The 22,036-nt window shown below is 41.6% G+C and overlaps 1 protein-coding gene across 1 annotated transcript; it reads right to left on the reverse strand.

Annotated features, from left to right (window-relative positions):
- Positions 1–405: 405 nt before the first annotated feature.
- Gpr37 (G protein-coupled receptor 37) lies at positions 406–21,239 on the reverse strand. Its single transcript, XM_004658603.2, has 2 exons — positions 20,211–21,239; positions 406–1,308 (listed from the first exon to the last, which is right to left on the reverse strand). Exons 1-2 carry the CDS (start codon positions 21,237–21,239, stop codon positions 490–492), a joined length of 1,848 nt encoding a protein of 615 aa, XP_004658660.2. The 3' UTR covers positions 406–489.
- Positions 21,240–22,036: the final 797 nt, after the last annotated feature.

Genomic DNA, 22,036 nt, shown 5'->3' on the forward strand with positions numbered 1-22,036 from the left:
TGCTATTTGTGGATGTCTCTAAGTACACATTGTCTCACAATACCATGTACAATGTACTTTCAGTCACAACTCAAACACAAAATAACTTGCAAAAACCACATGGGTGTCATCCATATACAATGATTATATCCTAAAAGAAAGAAATCTAGCAATTAACCGTGTTAAGGTGCAGTAACTTTTTTTTTTGAATAAAATATTAGCACCATACCAGATAAGAAGTTCTGAAATCTATTGGCTTTCCTCTTCTTCTTCTTCTTCTTCTTCTTCTTAAATAACTAAATATAAACATTTTTCTCAGAGCACAAATATTAATTTGCAAAATCAGTTCTATAGTAGTTAATATGTATTTCTCTGCTTGCTTTTTTTTTTAAATATTTTTTTTTGCATGGTTCCCCCATAAGGAAAAAAAAAAACATATATGAAGTAAAAATTTTCACAGGATATGAAAACTCAAACAAATCAGCCCTCTGGGCCTCCACGTGCGGTGGGTCAGCAGTGAGTTCCCACCGAGGCGAAGGTGGACATCTCCCTGCGGATGGTGCTGAAGGGCGACAGCTCCAGCTCGGTGGTGTACTCGTTGTCGTTGTCCTCGCTGGTGACCGTGGACGACTTCTGCACGCACTCCTCACAGCAGCAGCAGCAGCACTCCATGAAGGCGCGGCTGAAGGGTTTGCAGAGACAGAAGAGCAGCACCGGCGTGACGCAGGACTTGAAGAACAGGAGGAACTGGCTGATGATGTTAAGGAGGTCCATGGTCTGCTGCGAAACCCCGGTGGCCATGTAGGCGGTGACAATGTTGCAGATGTTTTCTGGGATGATGCAGAATCCGTACAGGATGGTCAGGGCCACCACCGTGCAGTTCATCTGGCTTTCCAGCTGGATCTGACGCTTGTTGCCCCGCGTGCAGGCTTTCTCTGCTTTGCGGATTTTCCGCGCAGTCACCAAAGAGCAGGTGATGGTGAAAAGCGTCGGCAGACAAAAGTAGCAACCGAAATACCACCAGAGCCTGGCGCTGTCGTAGGTGAGGGCTAGCACATAGATGGTGTCCGGTAAATCGGAGGAGATCTTTATAACGCAGCGCTCTGCGGGGGCCCGGCCGCTCAGCCCCAAATCCTCCTTGCTCAGCTGCCGCAGAACGATCTCTGGCAGGGCCAACAGCAAGGCGCCCACCCATATCACCGCGAGCTTGGCCGTGGTGGAAGAGCAGTTTTCGATCATCTCGTAGTACATCTGGACATTGGTGGCGGCCCGGAAGCGGTCTATGCACAGTGCACATAAGGTGAAGGTCGTGACGCCCAGAGAAGCCACCTGCGGGGAAAGAGAGAACATTGATTCCAGAGGCTGAGGTGGCAGCAGTGGGGACGCGCCCACACAAGCTGAGAGGTCACAGTAGTGGACACACACACAGGCTGAGAGGTCACAGCAGTGGACACACACACATACACACACACACACACACACACACAGAGGCTGGGAGGTCACAGCAGTGGACACACACACACATACACACACACACACACACACACACACACACAGGCTGAGAGGTCACAGCAGTGGACACACACACATACACACACACACACACACACACAGGCTGAGAGGTCACAGCAATGGACACACACACACACACACACAGAGGCTGAGAGGTCACAGCAGTGGACACACACATAGGCTGAGAGGTCACAGTAGTGGACACACACACACACACACACACACAGAGGCTGGGAGGTCACAGCAGTGGACACACACATAGGCTGAGAGGTCACAGTAGTGGACACACACACACACAGAGGCTGAGAGGTCACAGCAGTGGACACACACATAGGCTGAGAGGTCACAGTAGTGGACACACACACACACACACACACAGAGTCTGAGAGGTCACAGCAGTGGACACACACACACACACACACACAGAGTCTGAGAGGTCACAGCAGTGGACACACACACAGGCTGAGAGGTCGCAGCAGTGGACACACACACACAGACTGAGAGGCAGTGGGGACACATACAGGCTTGGCGGTTCATGGAAAATACTAACTCGACTGGTCATTTTAGCTGAATCAGTGTGAACATTAGCACTGAAAACAGAACGGTAGACTTTCTGGGGTGCTGCAGGGAAGCAGCACCTCTAAGGGATAGCAAGTCCCACGCTTTTTTTTTTTTTTTTTAATTTACAGCAAAGAACCTTGAGTCCTCAAGGTTTTGGTCACTGTGAAAAGCCCGTTAGCCACCAGGACATCCAGATAAGGCACAGCAACTGGGACCCATGTGCCCTTTTTATTACTGAAAGAATTTGTTACTGAAGTGCGATGTTTTGTCACAGGGGTCAGGATTGCACTTCATACAGCAAGCCCTCCGCAGCTCATTGCTTCCACAGCCGAGATGCTTCCCCAAAGTTAATTAAGTGAAAAATAAAATATTTCACTGTAATTTTCAAAGCTGTACATTTCTGGAAACCAAGAAAGGGCAATTCTCCAGAGGCCAAAATGAAAGGGAAAACAAGTTCCAAGTTGGTCAGTAACCCCACCACTGCCATCACTGTGGGGTTTGTTTGCCCAAGCCTGTTGAAGGTTTCAAGAGGTTTTGGGCAGGATGCCTGCTGGGTACACAGTGATAAGAGATAATGAGACCAGTATCCATAGGCTGAATTCTTTGAAACAGTGACCCAAAATAAACCTTTTGCCTCTTAATTGGTTTCTGTCAGGTATGTTCATTAAAGCGATGGAAAATATTATTTGTCTCTAAATGTTGATATGATCATACATATTCTAGTGAGGCCCACCAAGACACAACTAACATATTTATTGCTATCAACTGTAGGCCAAGTATGTGCTTACATATCGGTGATATAGGCTTGTACACTACACCGTCCCCGCAGGAGCCTACAATCAACCAGGGGAAGGAGGATGGGCTCAAAGTCACAAGATCAACAGAACAAATCTCTTGGGAACATAAAATTTACTCAAATATTTGGCTGCAAATTTACGTAGTTTCATGTAATCAATACTCAATATATTTAAACAAAGGCAGTGAGGAAAGGTGGAATCATTAATGATGCCTCAGATCCAACACGACACCATAGGGAAAGAATCTGTAGGTGGGCGGGCCACTTTGGGTGTCAGAATGCAACCCCAATTATGTGCACTCCTTTCCACGCTGGCTGGTGGGAATCCTTTACAAGCATATTCTGTCAAGCCTTGGCATAAATGCAAGGAAACAAATAATTATAATGTTAACATCAGCCTTTTAGAATTCAGTGGAATTATGATGACAAAAGAAAAACTATTTGCAACACCATTTGAATAATCAGACATTTGTTGTTTATCTCCTGCCTTCAATATGTCACTGTCTCCCGAGCTATGGTGACTTGCACTCTGTGTTCTGAGAATTGCACTGCCTAATATGCTCTTCTCTTCCCACACTTCCCCTATCACACAGTGTCCCCTAGATGGAAGAGGACGTTGTATCTACGCAATGACTCTCTTGCTATTACTGGAGTTAACTTACAATGAGGTGTAATAAAGTGTTAACTGTATGAAAAGCAAAACGAAAGAAAATATGATCAACAAAATTCTAAATAAACACCACTATAGCGTTCATGTTTGGCCTTGGGGCCATAATTCTAATTCTTCCAGTTTTTTAAAAAAAATATTTTATTTATTTACTTATGTTAGAGAGAAGGGAGAGATGGAGGGAGGGAAGGAGAGAGAAAGAGGGAAAGAGGCAGATAAGAGAATGGGTGTTCCAGGGCCTCCAGCCACTACAAACGAACTCCAGAATATGTGCCACTTTGTGCATCTGGATTTGTGGGTACTGGAAAATTGAACCTGGATTATTAGGCTTCTCAGGCAAGTGCCTTAACCACTAATCCATCTCTCCAGCCCTTTCTTCCAGTTTTTTAGAAAGTCTTTCATAAATACCAATAGAAAGAATATCAATCTCTTATGAATGAAAAAAATAAAAACCATCTCCTTTTAAAATTAACTTAATTTATTATTCACTTTGATGGAAACCTGTTTCCCATTTCAGCTTGAGATCTTGCAATTCTAAAATTGATGTAGCATGATTTAATTGTTTTCTGACCATGTATATTTAATGCCAGTAATTGCCACAGTTTGATCTAAAAGGGGGTTATTATTTATCTAATGGAATCATCAAACAGTATCATGTTGGCCTTACCTTATTTTATTTTTATCATTTTTTCAAACTTTTTATTTGTATTTCAGGTTTCAAAATGTTTTGACTCTTTTCTCTCAAAATGTTTTGAGTCCTTTTTAAACGTTTATCTATTTATTTATGAGAGAGAGAATGGACATGCCAGGGCTTCCAGCCACTGCAAAAACCTCCAGACACATGAGCCAGTTTGTACATTTGGCTTACATGGCTTCTGGGGAATGGAATCTGGGTCTTTTGGCTTTGCAGGTAAGCTCTTTAACCACTAAGCCATCTCTCCAGCCCCTCATTTCTCTCAAAACACTTAAACAAGGATGGAAAAATGGCTCATCAGTAAGATGTTTCCTGCACAGTCATGAAGGAATAAGGTCCTGAAACTGCGTGAGTTCAAATCTCCAAATCCCATTAAAACATCTGGACATGGCCACACATACTTTGTAACACCAGTCCCACATATGGGAGCAGAGACCAGGAAATTGCCCAGGCCCATGAAAAATAGCCAGATCCAGTGCCATTAAGAAATTCTAGTTCAAAATAAGGATAGGGAAACACTCAAAGTTGTGCTTTGGCCACTGTAGCCCAGTGGCCTTTTGCAGGTAAGTGCATGGGATGTGGCAAGAGCACATTACACATATCACATACGCACATGCACACACACCACCACCATCATACACCACACTCACACACCACATTACACACATACAAGTTAAAAAAAAAAAAGTGAAACCAAAAAGTTTCCAAACTCTCCAGCCAGTGCATCCTCAGCAAAGCTTTCTATGCAGCTGTCACTCAGGCAAACCCTTGTGTGTGATGCTCTTTTCTCATTGTCACCATGTGTCCTGCTCACAAATAAGAAACTATGGAGGGTTTAAGCTGTGCATTCTCTTTAAAGTATGAATAGCATTCCTATTAAAAGGAAAGCTCGGGAAAACAGAAATACTGAGAAGAAGCAGTCTGTTGGAGGTTCAGCGCATCTATTTGTTGGTAGTTTTCTGTCATTACTTACAAAGAACACATGATGCCTGAAGGATGGCATCTCCTCTATTACTCTACCTAATTATAAGTTTAGAGATATTCAAATATCTAGGCCAATTATCCATAAGGGCTAGCATCTGCATCCCTAAATCTAAGTCTGGTTTGCAGAGTATTTCCTGTGAGGTGACAGCAAATGCACGTGGGTGAACATGTATTGAAATGGGTGTATGTGTTCCACAGAGATCAGACGCTGTGACACACATCCACATGATCTATATGTGCTTCCACTTTTCCTTTGGGAATTTTTCACTGTATCTTATTTGAAGATAGCTATTTCTCCAGACTTATTCCCAAAGGTTTCAGTGCCAGGTTAGCATCTCAGACACATTGACCTGTCATTATCCTAATAGATCATGGATGAAGGAATCCTTGCCAGTGTTCATATGCAAACATAGTAGCTCCTGCACCCTGCTCTTGTATTCAATTGTGCTTTTCTCTGAAGCATGCTCTGCAGCTGGGAAACCAGCTGAAACAGGGGGAACGGCCCAGAAAGGTCACAAGCACATGCATAAGAGTTATTGGAGAAGACAGGATGCTGCCCCAATGCTGATAGCCCCTGCCATCTAGTTGCCAACAGCAACTGCAGCCTAAATGCCAAGTTCTGGACCTTTAATGCTCCCCTGTTGCCACTACCTGCAGTCCTATGACTTCAGAAATTTTCTGAAAATTCACTCATATGCCAAACTTTATGATATGAAAGAATAAGCAGTGTTCAAAGACCCTGCTCAGTAATTTCCCAAATTGTTTATGGGTTTTAACATATGTGAGGACTTAATTACATATCTCAGAAATCAGTTGAAGAAAACAATCTGAATAAAGACTATTGCCTACTTTCTGCTTACTCAAATATAAAATCTCTCCATGTAATTAAAATTCTTAAGTGTGAGCATAACATGACGATTTCATCACCACATTTAAATATACTTGTTTACGTACAACTCATTAAAAATTCTACTATGATGAATAGCGCAATTACATGCAATTATAAAACTGTATCATGAATGCTGGTGTGTAATGACCATATCTGATTGCTAAAATCCGATATCACTATGAAACATGCTCTTGGAAGGAAAGCTGTGAAGCACTGGCTTAGATGTGTAGTTCTTTGAAGCAACACCCAGAGATTAAATAAGTGCAGTACAATCTCTTAGGAATTAAACTTAAATGGCAAGGATAATTATCAGCAACAGCAACAACAAAAACAGAGACTGTAAACACTCCTGAAAGATTTCATTTTGAAAATTCAAAAATTTGAGGGAAGTTGAAGGCAGAAAACTTTTAAACTCTAAGGAAGGTTAGTTATTAAGCATTTTGAGAGGATTGACAAACAAAATTCAGAAATGGCAGGGGAATCAAAATAAACAACTCCATGCCCCCCCTCTTTTTTTTTCCAAATAACAATGTCCTGCTGTTCTTTGTATCCCAGAGTAACAACAATAAAGCTCCTTCAGCTCCCACCCTGTCAACATCCACAGCATTGAGGCTCCAGGCAGCTGCAGCTACCTACAGCACTGCTCCGAGGCACAGCAAGGACTGGGGCAAAGCCCACGCCTGACGATTCACCAAGGGAAACTGCAGCCACAGTGCCACACGCTATGGACTCACGGGTCACTATTCCTGATGAAGCCTGAACTCATACAGTTACCATTTCAGTACTGCTACAGTTCACTGAACTATATTCTCTGTGGCAAAGCAAATGTTGCATTAGCTCAACGTAATATCACACACACACAAATATACATATATACACACATCTAGGCATACCAAACTTTTGCAAAAAGAATTGATAAATTATGTTATCTCGTGCTTGCTGCCAAGAAGCATGATGGAAAAGGTACAGAAGTGTGCCTCAACAAGTGTCCAACCAAACAGTAGAATTTCATATCCCCTATCTGCTACTATGTACCCACAAAATTAGTTTATGTACAGAATGATTCTGCTGATGGGTAGACTTGCCTTTACTCAATTTCTGACACATTTCCAATGACTCTCGTTGCTCTGGAACAGATACATTGAATTGAGAACTAACTCAAGGAGTTAGTGCAAGGAGATGGAAAGAGAAATATGATTATAAAACATCCTATTCCTAGCCAAACTATTATAGTTATCTAACTAGCTTCCCAAGGTGACAAAATGATAAACATCTCATGATGTACACTTGTATTTCAAAGGATATAATCTATTTTTTGGAAATAAAGTATATATTGTTCTTAATATAGGTTAACATTGGTCCCTGGCAATTTGAATTATATGCTAACAGCTGAGGGTGGTAATAAGTTACACCTTAAGACACATGTTTAAATCAAGTCTGTGGTATACAAAGATGTGGCAGAAAGGCAAGAAAGCTTGAAGACTACCCAGAATTTAGATCTCAACATGCTCGTAGTTGTTCCCTGACATTTATGGTAACCTCATAAAGTTGAAAAGATTTGTCCAGAAAGGAATAGTCCAGAAAAACAGATCATTCACTTCATGTAGTACTTTAATCATTAATACAATCATTTAAATGTTGTCTTACATACTAATATATCTTATGGATAAAAACTAATGCATTTGTGGTGTTTGGTGATTTGGGGATTCATGAAATATTTAAGAATGAATACTACAAATTTAATCTACTCATATTATAAAAGTTACATTATATTCTAAATTTTTAATGTTTTACGACTCAAACTGGATTCCGTTTTGAAATCACCTAACAAGTGATTTATAGTCAAGGTAGAACTGACTCAAGTTAATGACCTAGATTTTTCAGTTATAGTTTATCTCTGATGCAATGGCAGATACACTATCATCTTACAATTGCCTCAGTTTCCTTAGAAAGAATTAAGGTAATACACATTTCAACCTTTACCATGGACTCTGGAAAGAAACTATATCACTAGAAAAAGAAAAAAAAGTCCTATTAATATATAGAATTAAACAAACATAATGGAAATTTGAGGAATGTCTTCTAGGGTTTTATCTAAACATTGTAAGAAGTTAATCAAATTGCTATAGGTATCTGATGTGGATAAAGAAGCACCATCAATATAGTTACCTGCCTAGGAACTGTATGGTTCTTCAGATAATGCCACATCATCACTGGCAAGACCGAATTTGAAGAAAACTAATCCGGAGTCTTGAGAACCATAGATATGTTCCAACTTTTAAGTGTTACACCCCTCTCTTTAAACTTATATTTATGATATCAAATTTCTGTTCAGTCATGATTTTGATCAATTTCATGCAGTCATGTTATATCACTGAGAGAAATTACACATGCAGGTACATGACTACAGTGCCTTTAGAAAAGATTCAGAGTGGAACTGTTTTCTTCCATAATAAGATAAAAGTATTATTCTTTCTACTGTGACAAATTAATTAGAAGGTCAATGGTTTCCTAGGTTTCTTTCACAAACAGTAAGGCAAAACACAGTAAATGCAGTATAATCGTGGTAGAAAGTATAGGTTATAAATCAGATATAACCAGATTTCATTGTCTTTACTGCTTAAGCTGCTAAATTCAATGAGGTCTCAGACCTTGTAGAAAGCTTCAGTCATTCCATATGGAAAGGACTTCAGCAGCACAGGAAACAGTTCCAGGAATTGACTAATGGAATTCCATGAAATTAAAAGGCTTCTGAGCAGCAAAGGAAACAATCATCAGAGTGGAGAGACAGCCCGCAGAATGGGAAAAAATGCTTTGCTACTGACAAATCAAACAGGGGATTGATATTAGGGTACAGAGTAAACTTCAGATATACACACACACACAAAGTCTGGCATGGAAGCACACTTTAACCCCTGCACGGGGTAAGCAGAGGTAAGAAGATTGCTGTGAGTTTGAGGCCAGCCAGTGTTATGAAGGGAGTTATAGGTCAGCCTGGGATACACTGAGACCCTGTCTCAAAAACAAAAAGCAAACACAGAAAATAAAAAAGAAAAATCCAAATTATCCAATCAGTAATGGGCTAATGACCACAAATGACCAATAAATACTTGAAAAAGTGGTCAGCATCTTTAACCATTGAGGAAAGTGAAAACTGTCTTGAGATTCCATCTCACCCGAGTCAGATTGACCATCAACAAGAAAACAGACAGCCACAAAAGCTGATAATGATGTGGTGATAGAAACACCCTTAGAGTCACCTCTGACAGGATTGCAAAGCTATGCAGCAAATATGGACATCACTATGGAGTTTTCTTCAAAAATTGAAAATAAAAGCTAACATATGACTTAGTTATACTACTCATGGGAATATTCCCAAAGGACACTAACTCAACAAACAACAAAGCTAGGAAATGTAGTAAGCGTAGATGCCTGTAATGGTTAACACTGTCAAATTGATAGGGTCTAGAATCATCTAGGAGACGACTCTTTGGGTGTGTCTATAAGTGGGAGGGGGGTTCTAGATTAGATTAATTGAAGTGGAAAGTCCTACCCTAAATGTGGATGCTATCATCTGGGCTGAAGTCTGGATTGAATTAAAAGGAGAAAGTGGGCTGAGCACTAACATTCTTCTCTCTCTCCTTCCTGACTAGCTGCTTCTTGGTCCTGTCACTACACCTTGCTTACCAAGCTGAGCTGCTGCTACCTCAAAGTATGAACCAAAATAAACACTTCTGCCTTTATGTCACTTGGCATGAATTTTGTTGCAGGAACAATAAGAAATGCAATTAATACAATTTCCATGAACAAGATGACTTGATAAAAGACATGTGATGCTTACACACAATGGAATTTTGCACAGACATAAAGAGAAATGAAAATCATGACATTGCCAGGAAAATGAACATGACCAGAAACCATTATGCTAAGCGAAATAAGCCAGACTCAGAAAGACAGACGTTTTCTCATATGGGGAAGTTGTCCACTGAAAATTATATGTACATATTTAGGTCATGAAACTGGAAAGGGGATTATGAGAGTGAGGTAAGAGTTCTTAATGGAGATGGGAAATAAGGAGGGTAATAGAGCAGTAATAACAAGAAAGCAATGTTTGAAGTAACTAGAGGAAGAAAGGGAATCCATTAGAGGGGGAGGGGATGAATGAGAACAAAGTATACTGATATGCATATGTGAACATACCATAATTAAACACACTATTTTGCATGATAATCTATGAAATTGCTTTCAACAGAATGTGATGAACACCATTCTTCCAAAAGAAAAAGTATTTGGGCTAAACGTTTTGGTACAGATCAGTGACGATGCTGGTGGGGATGAGGATAATGAGTGTAGATCTGGGCAATCTCCTTCATGTGGCCTTAAATCCACATGCTTAAATACAGTGAAGTAACTAGAACATGTTAACTTTTATAAAGTAGAAGAAATTATGATTAAGGTCATGAAAACTGTACTCTAACTTCTACTTTCATGAAAAAGTTTAATACATCTATTTATATAGTGTCCTTTGTTTACAAGTAACCCTAAGAAACAAAGGCATTATTGTTGAGGAAGACCATTGATTTGGGCCATGAATGGTTATCTATTATAAGTCAGTTGTTACAGGCCTAAAAACCTACCAGAAAGAGGCAGGATAAGCCTAGGGTAGTTTCCTTTGAAATTCTAAATGGCTTGAACTTATATTCCTTTGACTTCTGGAATTTTCCAAAGTTCTCATCCATGCAACACCTCAGGGCAACTTCACCAAGGAAAATACTTTACCAGAGTTGAAAGCATGTTCCATAGAACTGCTATGTATAAACACAATGCCCTTTACCAAAAGGTCTTCCTTTCAGAGTACATCAGAAGAATGACTTTGGCGGGAATACACTTTGTTTAGCATTTCCAAACCCCAAATACTGCAAGTAGAGAAATTTGCTTCACCCCTATAAGCATGGACACATCCTTGCAATCAAAGAGTTCTTTGTGACCACGTTTCCACAAGGAGGAAGGCTCTCGCCTTTCAAATGAAATTAACAATAGTTAATCTGACACATCTACAGATAATAAAATGACATTTATTCTATAACACTGAGGTGAATTCATTTGTATGTGATTCTCAATACCACTGGCTGAAAGTGAGTTGAAGGAACCAACTACCAACTGTCATTTTTGCTACATTTACATTCTTAACCCATACATACTTCAAAAACACTTAAGAACTATTTAAAAGAAACAAACAGGCCACCCAAACTTGCCATCATCACATGCATTCTCCTTTCCCTTTGTAGTCCAGGCTGAAATAAGGTTTCTTTCAACTACAACTTTGTAGCACAGTACATTTATTTTATATGTAAAAGGTTATTTTTGGCTGGAGAGATGACTCAGTGGTTAAAGCTGCTTGCTTGCAAAGCCTGACAACCCAGGATTGGCTTCCCCAGCTCCCCTGGAAAACCAGAGTGGCACATGCCTCTGGGTTTTGTTTATGCAGCAGAAGGCCCTGGTGTGCCCATATTCCCTTTTTCTCTCTCTCTCCCTCCCATAAATTAATAAAAATATTTTTAAAGTTATTTACCTACAGCTTATATAACATTGTAATTTAACTATAAATCTGTCAAGTGTCTATTAATGTAAAGCTGTGAATTAAACAAGATTAGCATCATTTGTCCTAAAATATATCTCCTTAATGAATCAGATATGTGTGAGGGGGAGAATAACTTTAAAAAATTTATGTTCTACATTTATTGTCAATAATTAGAAATTTATTTCAAAAGGGAATTTCTTTACATTTTTGTTTATTCATTTTTATTTCTTAGTTTTTTATTAGTTATGTACACAATGTGTATACAGCCATGTTGGTACCATTGTTAGCCTCCTCCCTGTCCTCCCTCCTCTAAAGCTGTATTACAAAGCTATAGTAATAAAAAACAACATGGTTCTGGCATAAAAACAGGATTGAAGACCAGTGTAATAGAATTGAGGACCCAGACTTTGGGTCAAGTAACTAGAGCTACTTGCTATTTGACAAAGGCTCTACCAATGTAGGATGGAAAAAATATAGCCTCTTCAACAAATGGTGCTGGACAAACTGGATAACCATATGCAGGAAAATGAAACTCAATCTACACATCTCGCTGTACACAAAAATCAAGTCCAAATGGATCAAAGACCTCAATATAAGACCGGAAACTCTGCTACTACTGGAAGAAAAAATAGGAGGAACTTTCCATGACATGGGAATGGGAAAAGACTTCCTAAGCAAAACCATGGTAGTTCAGGAACTTAAACTCAAGCATTGGGATTTCATGAATCTGAAAAGTTTTTATCACAGACAAATACACAATAAGCAGAGCCAATAGACTACCCACAGAATGGGAGGAAATTTTTGCCAGCTATACAACTGACAGCGGCCTAATTTCAAGGATCTACAAAGAACTCAAAAACCTAAACAATAAAAAGTCAAACAACCCACTCACAAAAGGGAATATCTATTCAAACTCACCATCCATTTTCAATACTCAGTGCTATTATTGGGCCCTATTCCGTAATGTGAGCTGCAATCGCAGTTATTCCCCTGCATGTTCTGACAAGTATATAAGGAGAAGCAGGAGGTTTCTATTCACTTCCTCTATGACTATGGACTTTGATTTGCATGACAGTGAAACAAAACAAAACACAAAATTATTTATAGCTGTTTACACTGTTTGAATGAGACTGAGAACACACATCTTAAGATGAAATATCTCACTTTTTAACTAACCTTTGAGTATTGGTATCTATTAAAGAAATAGTCATTTTCATTTAATCCTCTTATAAAAAGATACATGCTTGTAAAGTTTACACCAAATTATGAATTAATTGCTCTGATTTTTTACTTTCATGAAGATTTAAACAAAAGACAATCGAGAAATAGTAGAACCAAAGACGCTGAAGATAGGGATGTTTTGCAACAAAGCACTAGTCCTTAGAAAAATCACAGTGCTCATGAGAAACAGTCCATCTAGGTAGACATCAATGGAATGATCTTGACCTCATTCCTCCTATGAAACCATCCAAGTGTGGAAAGAGTGAACATCCTCCTATGAAACCATCCAAGTGTGGAAAGAGTGAACATCCTCCTATGAAACCATCCAAGTGTGGAAAGAGTGAACACTGAAAATGACCATCAACTCACAAACAGAAAGCATTTGCTCCTCATAACAAACCTGGTGCTGTGATTACATCCTGTGTTTTATGGAATTAACTAGAAAAAAATCAATACCAACTTTGCAAATACAGAGACCCTGCATTTGAATTTTCAGTAATCTCATTCTCTATCATGTAATTTTAGATGACATCACCTTTTCTGGCACAGAAAGTAATATTCTAATGACTTAGGAGTTAGTCTTGGCAACAAGACTGAGTTAATTACCTCACTGGTAAATTGTCACAAGGTAAAATGACAGAAACATACCTAAAGGTTGGGAACAGGAGCACAGATGCCAACCCATCCCTCTCCTTCCACATTCTACATTTAGCTGCAGGTCCATGAGTTTCCAAGGTGACACAGATAAATATGATTTCAACACACAAGACTGCCATTAGAAGTGGAAACAATTCCATTCAGGTCCATGCAGGTTCAGCATGAAGAGCATCTGGCCATTGCCCACTCTGTCTCGGGTAGACTGTAAGTTCAAACCCTTTGGAAAACACATGTGATTCCCTTCTCTGATGAGTATGTGAACATATCTAGGTACCCTTGAGACCATTACGAAGTTGGAAGAAATCCCCAAGTGTGCTCTTCGAAGAGATGAACTCTATTCATGGGTAAACTTACATCTGTGCTTTTATTACCTCATCAGATAAAATGTACAAAGTAGGCACTTGCCTGCAAAACCAAACAACCTGAATTTGATTCCCGAATACCCACATAAAGCCAGATGCACAAAGTGATGCATATATCCAGAGTGTATTTGCTGTGGCTGCAGGCCCTGGCATACACATTCCCATTCTCTCGCTATCTATCTACCACCCTCTCTGTGTGTGTATCTCTCTGCTTCCAAATAAATCAATGATTTTTAAAATGTACAAAGTGCCTACCTTGTTAGCAGCCTTCCTTCCTAGTTTATTTGGAGTTATATTATATATTTTTTAAAATATTTTATTTATGTATGTATGTGTGAGAGAAGGAGAGAGGCAAAAGAGAGTATGGATGCAGCAGGGCTTCTTGCCACTGAAAACAAACTCCAGATGCATGTGCTACTTTTTGCATCTGGCTTTACATGGGTACTGAAGAATTGAACCCACATCAGCAGACTTTGCAAGCAAGTGCCTTTAAGTACATAGCCATGTCCACCCTAAATGTTATGTGTGGTTTTGGAGACTATCAGAAAACAGGATTTATTTAACATACCAAGATGGAATTGCTAAAACTTTCCATTTTAGTTAATATATATCTAGATGATGACTAAAAATTCTGAAGCAAATATATGTACTTTAGGCATTGATACAAATTATGTGTTTTAAAATACATTTCTAGAATTATCATCTATGCTGCACTATTGGTTTTGTATCTCAGGAAAGCTAATGAAATTGGAAAACAAGACTGTAAAGATTTTCATGGTTGTAACTTTCATCATGAGTCTATGCTGTGTAGGCCGTCAAGGTAGTAGTAAGAATAAAATTGAGAAGAATTATAAAGATTGTAGTTTTCACTTGAATTTCTCATCTTTGATCATGACCCAGTTTCATTGGGATGATTTCTGAATTTCCCTAATGTTTTGTTCAAACTTGAGGTTAGGATTTCTCATGCTATACAACATCATACTACTTTTCTATATTTTTAATAATGGTAGCTCATCTATGATATTGAACTTTAGAAACTTTGCCTCTTATTGTTCTCTTATCCCCTATGGTCCATTCCTAGTGTAGCACCTTTCACTGAAGAAAAGCTCAATAAAGGTGTAATGAATGAATAGGGGTGAGTCAATGTACCATTCCATATTCACAATGAATTATTTAAAGTGTACATGGTCAGCCATCTAGTACTGTGGTTTCACATATAACCTTAAAGCTGAAAACATCAGTCTAGAAGTGACGCAAAGAAAAATACATGTTCCTATCTATGCTTCATTGACAAGCCTTAGAACAGCATACACTCCCATTATAAACAAGTTGATTATTTAAAGTTGAAATTTTTTTTGATTTTTTTAATTGATTAGCATATCTGTTATCTCTTAAGACCCACATTCAGTTACCTTTACCATCTACTGTCTGGGGATGGGTTGTGAGTAAAAAGCACACTAAGAAACTGTTGCTTGTTTTTCTGCAGAATCAACAGGCAGATACTTTCACCTGCATGGACATGTAGTGGGTGATTACAAAGGGATTGAGGGAAAGTCATAAAACATTTGTGAAGCACCATTGTCACACACTGAGTCCATGTTCCCTGAGAATATTATTAGCAACTTCCAAATTGCTCATAAAACGGCATGCTTCCACTTAAAAGTCCATTAGAACATCTAATAGTGAGTCCACCACTGAGGGAAATTTAGTGATATACGGTGCAGTGAAAAAAAGGTGCCATTCTTTGAATGCGGGGATTCTTGGGAAAACTGCACGGAACTGCACAGTTATGTGGCCATGCCATTTTCACCTTCTGTTACCTTTCCTTTTGTTCTTATCAGTGTTTTCTACAATTAAGGCAGTGAACTAATTATTTGTTTTACATAGGTGAAAGCCAGTCTTTTTGCAGTCATTGCAGTTACTGTCTCTTTTCATCAGGAAAGGTTTGTTGCAAATTACCTCAATCCAGAATCTCTGGTGAGATTTGCTCCCTGTGTCACTCTTCATCCCTACACAGAAGTGCTGTACCTCAATAAAATAAAAAGACTGTTTGACCTGGGGTGACCTGCATCCTACTTGAAGCTCTTTGCCCTCTGGGAAGGTGTAAATGTTTTAAAATAAGGAGCATCTAAATCATTCAAAGCCCATAATTGACATGCAAACAGAGAAGCACTTGGCAGTGGTTTTGTATCTTATGATCCACTGACTCCAGCTGGCTTTCATCCATCAACCAAGCAGTGAAGAGCTGTTCCCATTGCCATATACAATGCCTGAATTGCTTAGCTTTACACATTTGTTAGATCCTTCATGACTTGTGTGCTAGGAAACTCCTCCACCATTCTTGTGCAATCCACCAGGACACACACACACACATGGGTGCTTGGATGTGCCATACAATTCTTTGAGTATAGTTTTTTCTGCTGACTACATAATAAACCAGTTTGACATGCTGTGTCCAGGATGACGGCCCTCAAATCCATCCAAGTTCTCCTGTTCTCTTCTCTGTTTTCGTCCTATTCCCATTTTCTCACCATTTCATCACCTTTGGTTTTTATGAGATTCATGATAAACCTACAAAGATCCAAAAATCACAAGAGGGAAGTTATCCACTAAGGAATCACTAACACATTACCTTTCATGACCATAGTGACACCATAAAATTTCTTCCTTCTGGTAGACTTTGGAAGTGGGTTCAATCCTAAAACTTGGGCTAATAAACTGAAAGAGAGATGCATTTAATTCAAATTCCAAGACTATAGTTTTGCTTTTAAGAAAAATTTTCCTGAGGCTGGAGCAATCACTCATCAGTTAAAGACACTTGTTTGCAAAGCCTGATGGCTAGGGTTTAAGCCCCCAGTATCCACATAAAGTCAGATGCATAAAATTGAGCATGCATTTGGAGTTTGTTCTGGCAAACCCATCCTATATCCCTACCTTCCTCCCTCTCTCCCTTGCAAATAAATATATTATTAAAATTCCCCTACCCCATATTTTATTGTATACTTCAGATTATACCAATGCCCATACTGTACAGGAAAAAGTTATTATGGAAGAGGAAAAGAAAGGTATGAGAGAAAAAGTACTCCCAAACTAAACCAATTACGCATTAAAAAGTGAAGAAAGGGCTGGAGAGATTGCTTAGTGGTTAACGTGCTTGCCTGCAAAGCCAAAGGACGCAGGTTTGGTTCGCCAGGACCCACATAAGCCAGATGTGCAAGATGGTGCATGTATCTGGAGTTCTGGAGTTTATTTGCAGTGGCTGCAACCTCTGGCACACCCATTCTGTCTCTCCCTTTTCTCTCCCCCTCTCAAATAAATAAGTAAATAAATAATTTTTTAAAAAGTTTAAGTGAAGAAAATGCCAGATATAGACAAATGTCAAAAGTTTTAGGAGCACTGAGGTCAGGAGAGAAAATATTGGAGGAGGGGGAGTGTCATCAATTTGTAATGTTATAATGCTCTGAAATATTTTATAATGAAAACATAAAATGTGGCCTAAATAATTTTATTTGATCATTTAAACAAATATGCTGTGGTTAGTATAATGAACACTTCTCTTGGGTTATCGTAAGGATTTAAAACCTAAGTTAGCCACAAACTGTAGAACAAGCTGCAAAAACAGGATGAACCTTATAAACAGAAAAACACTAAATTTCATCACATGATACACAAAGGCAGTGAGAACCAACCACAACCAAAATATATCAAGACAAGCCAAGGAAAGATAGCTGACTCCCTGGCAGTAGAGGAACCACCCCTCTCACATCAGCTAGGGCCCATGTGAAACCACAGAAGAAATGGTGAGATAAGCAACAGTGCTGCTTCCACGGTGACAGCCTGCACCAGAGTGATGGAGACAGATACTGAGGATATGCAAAATGTACCAAAGCACAAATTCAGAAGCCGCTGAGAGCTCAACCCTAAGGTAAACTTAAAACACAGCCATTAAAGTTCAGGAAATTTTGTAGCAGAGGGGACAGAAAGACTGTAAGAGCCAAAGGTTGGGAGGGAATATCCAGAGGCACTGCACCCACCCCACAATGACTGTCGCAACTCATAACCCATAACCCCATGCTAAATACCAGCAATCCCACCACTAACAGCCCTATGGAATGGGGCCAAGGAGGAGGGAAATGATGGTACCAATGCCTGATATGCCCATGCAAAGTTTCTACTTACTTAAAATTTTTCTTTGAAAAAAATATATAAGCTTTAAATAAACCATTTCCTCAAACAACCACTTCGAATGGCTGATTTGTCCTGCATGGGAAGCTAACAGCCATAGTTGAGTACACCTGTAATCCCAGCACTTCAGAGGATCAAGAGTTCAATGTCATCCTTGGGTACATAGCAAGTTTGAGGCCGGCCTGGGCTACAGGTGATCTTGATTCAAAAGTAAACAAAATGATAACAAATAAATAAATAAAGTTTCAGAATTAGAAAGAAAACAAACACATAATATACCCCATCACTTGTAGATCTTAGGCTTCATTAAACGGATCTATTTTTATATTCTTTCTTGTATTTAACAGAATTCTTTTCACTTACAGCTTTTCTTCAAGAACATGGAACATTTTTCCTCCAGTTTCTTTTTTATATCCTTTCTGTTGTTCTCTCCAACACAATGTATGAAGACTCCACATGTCTAGTACATTTCCATACACAAGCCAACACTCATCCTTCTTATTGGGTTCCCTGGCCTACGCTACTTTACTTTGTGTTTGTTTTGTGTCTTTCTTACCCAAGTCAGTTTCTTCTACATTCTTCATACAAACAGTCAGAGAAAGCCTAAACTAAGCTTGAGTTTAGAGTTTAAATAAACAGGCACATACTTTCTACATGCATTCAACCACCTCCCCTCCCATTCTAAAATGAACTATTTCCTAGATAAATGCCATTGTTTTAGTGATATCTTCTGGATCCTGGTGGGCAGTGGTGGCTGAATTAATAGTCATGGGATGGTTCTGTGACTGACCCCTGCCAGTTCTGACTGACTGTCTCTTGCTTTGGTCTTTCTAAATAAGTACTGTTTTCTGTTGACTTACTCGGGAGCTTTAGGCCCTGGGACAATGTTGAACATAGTGTCAACTGGCCCTGGTGCCAGACAGGATCAGGGGCTCCGGAGTATTTACAGTTTGCCTTCTTCTGCTGCCATAAATGAAATGGACAGACTGAATGGAGAAAATCGAGGGCCAGCTGGCCGAAAACACAACTGGCAGCGCAGTACAGCCCTTGGGCCAGTTCCAAGAGCTGGTGTTTAAAGAGAGGCCAATTTACAGAGCAAATTCCACTCACCACAGAAATGGCTCGGGACACTAGCTGCAGCATGAAGCAGTAAGACCTCCCCCCACCCAGGGATTTTGATTTTCAGTTTGGGACCTATAGCCTGCCTCCCTTTTCCTAAGAAATGTTTTGGTCCTATCAAGTAAATCTCTTAAAACAGCAACCCCTCACAGACATTACTGTGACAATTATATCCTATATATTCTGAGACAGTGAAACCTATTATGTACCAACATGGAGTAAAGTCTTATTTTTGCTTAAGTTCATTCATACAAAAATAAGAAAACTGTTGAGAAATTGAGAAAGAAAAACCGGACGGGATTGATGATAGTTCATCAGTTAAGGAAATTGAGAAAGAAACAAAGAGAAATATGGAATGGCCTGAGAATTAAAATGGAATTATCTGGCAGACAGCCAGACACTTAAACTCAAATTGAAAGGATATTAATATATTGTCAAGTCGACTAACAAAAATTTGTTTCCGTTTAAGAAAATATAACTCCAACTTTGGTAGTTAAGAAAATATGCTACAGTCTTCTTGGAGTTTGGAGGGATTTACGATGAAGTACTAGAAACTTAGAGAATCTATGGGAATGCCACCCCCACCTGATAAGGACAATCATAGGGCCGTCTTTATTCAACCCTGGAGCTTTCTAATGGGTGTCAAATCAGAAATACACACACAGAGAGAGAGAGAGAGAGAGAGAGAGAGGGAGGGAGGGAGGGAGGGAGGGAGGGAGGGAGGGAGGGAGGGAGGGAGGGAGGGAGGGAGGGAGGGAGAGAGAGAGAGAGGGGACATTACAACACAAAGCATTCTATGCAGAAGCAGAGGGAGTTTGTAGGTGACTTAGCCAAGCTGCCCTGGCTTGTGTTTGCACATACATGCATTAGTGATTGCAAAAAGAAGAGGAGAGGGGAGCGGGGGGAAAAGGCAAGGGCGTCCATCGTAGAACGACCGTTCTTTGACGCTGCAATCCGGGAAACCGATGGAGCCAGCAGCCCCGGGAGCCCTTCCAGGCATTACCTCGATGTAGGGCACGATCTTGCAGGAGAAGTCCTCCAGCAGCCACTTCTTAGTCAGCTCGTGGAAGATGACGAGCGGCAGGCAGAAGAAGATGATGAGGAAGTCCCAGAAGGCCAGGTTAGCCAAGAGGGAGTTGGAGATGCTCCGCATGTAGTAGTTGTGACACACGATACACATCACCGCCAGGTTGCCAATGATGCCTGTCCCAAAGATCACCACGGACAAGCACATCACCGCGTAGGCTCCGTAGGACTCCTGGGTCAGCGGGTAGAAGGGGTTCTTCAGTCTCAGGCGCCGGTTCGTGCTGTTGCCCCTGCGGGGACCCCCGCGCTCGTAGACTTCATCCTCCAGGGACCCATTTTGGGGTAGTGCCCTACCTGGGGGAGCAATGGTCCTCCCTTCGTGCCCCATCGCCGGCCCATTGAAAGTCTTGGGCTGTGGCTTGTGGTGCGAACCCTGAACTTTGCCGGCTCTCCTGGGCCAATAATAGAGGTCTCTTGCTTCGGGTTCAGTTTTCACGCTGTGCTCCTGGCTGCGCAGGGAGATGCTGGCGCTCCTGGGACTCTTCTCTTCCTCCTCCTCAGAGGTCCGAAGGAAGAGTTGAAGGTCCGTAGGGTCCCCTCTAGCCAAATTGCTAGAGAGCTCTTGACCCCGAGCCCCTCTCCGCCTCCAGGTGCCAGGGGGCCTGGTTGGAAGTCCCGAGGGCTCAGCCGCCACCACCGCCGCCCCTCTCCCCGCACCCGGGTCACCGCCCCGGGCTGCCCGGAGGTCCCAGGAGATCGCCCCTCGCACCGCTGCCTCCAGTTTCTCCCGGGGCGTACGCACTCGGAGAACGCCTCTTGCAGAATCTCCCGGTCCCCAAGCATCCCTGCCGCGGCGCTGGATCCCCGGGGAGCAGCTCTCCCCCAGGCAAGTTTCGTTCCTACGAGCCGGGCCGAAGGCCAGGGCAGCAGAGGCAGAGCCCTTGAGCAGCAGCAGAAGCAGCAGAAGCCGGGACGTGAGCACGACCGGCGCGCCCCGGGCGGGCATGGCTCGGCGAGGCCGCACCCAAGCAGCAGGGCTCCCGGCTTACGACCGACACCTGCTGCGTAACTCGCCGCCGCCGCGGAGAGTTAGCCACATGTCACTCACTCACCCCCGCAGGGCAGCGGAAGCCCAGGCTTAAACCGGTAGAGTAAGGAGTGCCGGGGGGGGGGGGGGGGGGGGTCAAAAACACACCCACAATCCTTCCACGTTTGGCGTCCAGTGCATTTCTCGGCCAAATCCCAGCCAAGCTCCGTGCCCCCGAAGGTTCCTAAGGAACAGCTACTCCGCGCGGCCGACCTTGGAAAGTTGCGAACACCACCTGATTGTGGACCAATGTTGCCACTCTGGGCGAAGCCAGGGGAGGAAGCCCCGCGCTCCTCCCTGCTCTGGGTGGTGGCTGCCTTCTCGGTGACAGTTATTCCGCCTATTTACATCCCTTCGCTACTGCTTGATCCAGTTGCAAGCCAAGGTCTCCAGAGAAAAAGAAAAACAAGTCCCCCTCCTCCTCCGGATGGCTGGCTGTCACCATCCCACTCGCGCCGGCTGGGGGGGGGGGGCGGCAGGTTGCGAACAGATGCCGAGCTGAGGCTCGGGTGTGTGTCGTGGGGACTCTTGCCCCGCTGAATTCCTGAGACTTTTAAGTCGAGCCACCTCGGAAACCCGCGGCCACTGTCAAAGTTGCTGCTCCTCCAGCTCAAAGTTGACGCGGGGATGGCACCGGCTGCTGGGCGACGTGCCCCTGCGCAGAGGAGGAGGAGCGAGAGGAGGGCGCCGCCGCCGCCGCTCGCTCGTGGGCAGCG

This window comes from Jaculus jaculus, chromosome 10, assembly GCF_020740685.1.
Source record: "Jaculus jaculus isolate mJacJac1 chromosome 10, mJacJac1.mat.Y.cur, whole genome shotgun sequence".
In the NCBI taxonomy this organism is placed as follows: domain Eukaryota; kingdom Metazoa; phylum Chordata; class Mammalia; order Rodentia; family Dipodidae; genus Jaculus; species Jaculus jaculus.